At 24.9% G+C, this 1,029-nt stretch overlaps 1 protein-coding gene across 1 annotated transcript in view; it reads right to left on the bottom strand.

The window, feature by feature from the left end:
* LOC122627510 (fatty acid synthase-like) overlaps positions 1–1,029 on the bottom strand; it is a 21,607-nt gene that overhangs the window by 20,060 nt on the left and 518 nt on the right. The window contains 1 exon segment of the mRNA XM_043808645.1: positions 618–628. Within this exon segment, the coding sequence (XP_043664580.1) occupies positions 618–628 (11 nt within the window).

Raw genomic sequence — 1,029 nt, 5'->3', positions numbered from 1 at the left:
CAATCTTTGCAGTTAAAAAGATTATCTTTCAATTCTTCCACATTATTGGATTTCAGAAATCTACCAGCGATTCCAGAAATAGCAACTTCTTCGCATGGTTTTGATTTGGCATATCCGTAAAATTTGTATGATTCTTCTAATTTCTTATATTCACTCATGATATTTGATCTTTCTTTTTATATTACAACAAATGGAATAAAGAATTCTGAATTGATATTGAAAGTATTTTTTCAATACCTGATCTTTATCAACGAGTCTCTTTTTATATAAGTGTTATGCATCCTCCAACAAGTTCGTTAACTAACATTCCGAATGAATTTTGTTTTCATTAAATACTATCTATTCAAATGAAAATGCATATCTTTCAAATTAATATTAACTAACCGATTTTTCTATTCATATTACGTAATTCTACGACATTGTTCGATGATAAAGCATATTAATTTTGTTGTAATACGATAAGTTTTTGATTACTTGGAATCTTAAATTTTGATTTTCAAAATATTATATATGTACCATTTTGTCCCGAAACGTTTTAATCACAGATAACAATTTGACCTGTAGTTGTCCAATTAACATAAAAGTTAACGTAAAATAAATAGGAAAAAAACATTCACAGTTCCATATTCTGTCGAACATTACCATATTTTTACTTGTAAATTATTAAGATGATTATTCGTTCCACTGGAAGTACGTAAATAAAATAGCATTATTCAATGACAAGAAAATCAAGTTTTATCTTCATACGATAGGCATTTAATAACAGATAATTTTAAATATGCATTTTAAACGTGCAATATACATTAATAATTATAAGATCATAAAATAGTAAAAATATAAGCCTGGTCAATGTATGAACAATATTTCAATAAATATAAAATTTTCAAACTTTCCAATTTTTTAATAATTGCAACATTCGGATTTTCTAAAAATGGTCAAAAAATTCAGAGGTATGTTTTTCGATTATGTAAAATATCCAGATTTTATAAAATAATTTTTTATATTGCAAAACAAAAGAAATTGATCTCA

The sequence above is a fragment of the Vespula pensylvanica genome, chromosome 3 (genome assembly GCF_014466175.1).
Source record: "Vespula pensylvanica isolate Volc-1 chromosome 3, ASM1446617v1, whole genome shotgun sequence".
In the NCBI taxonomy this organism is placed as follows: domain Eukaryota; kingdom Metazoa; phylum Arthropoda; class Insecta; order Hymenoptera; family Vespidae; genus Vespula; species Vespula pensylvanica.
This window is presented reverse-complemented; position numbering and strand designations above follow the sequence as displayed.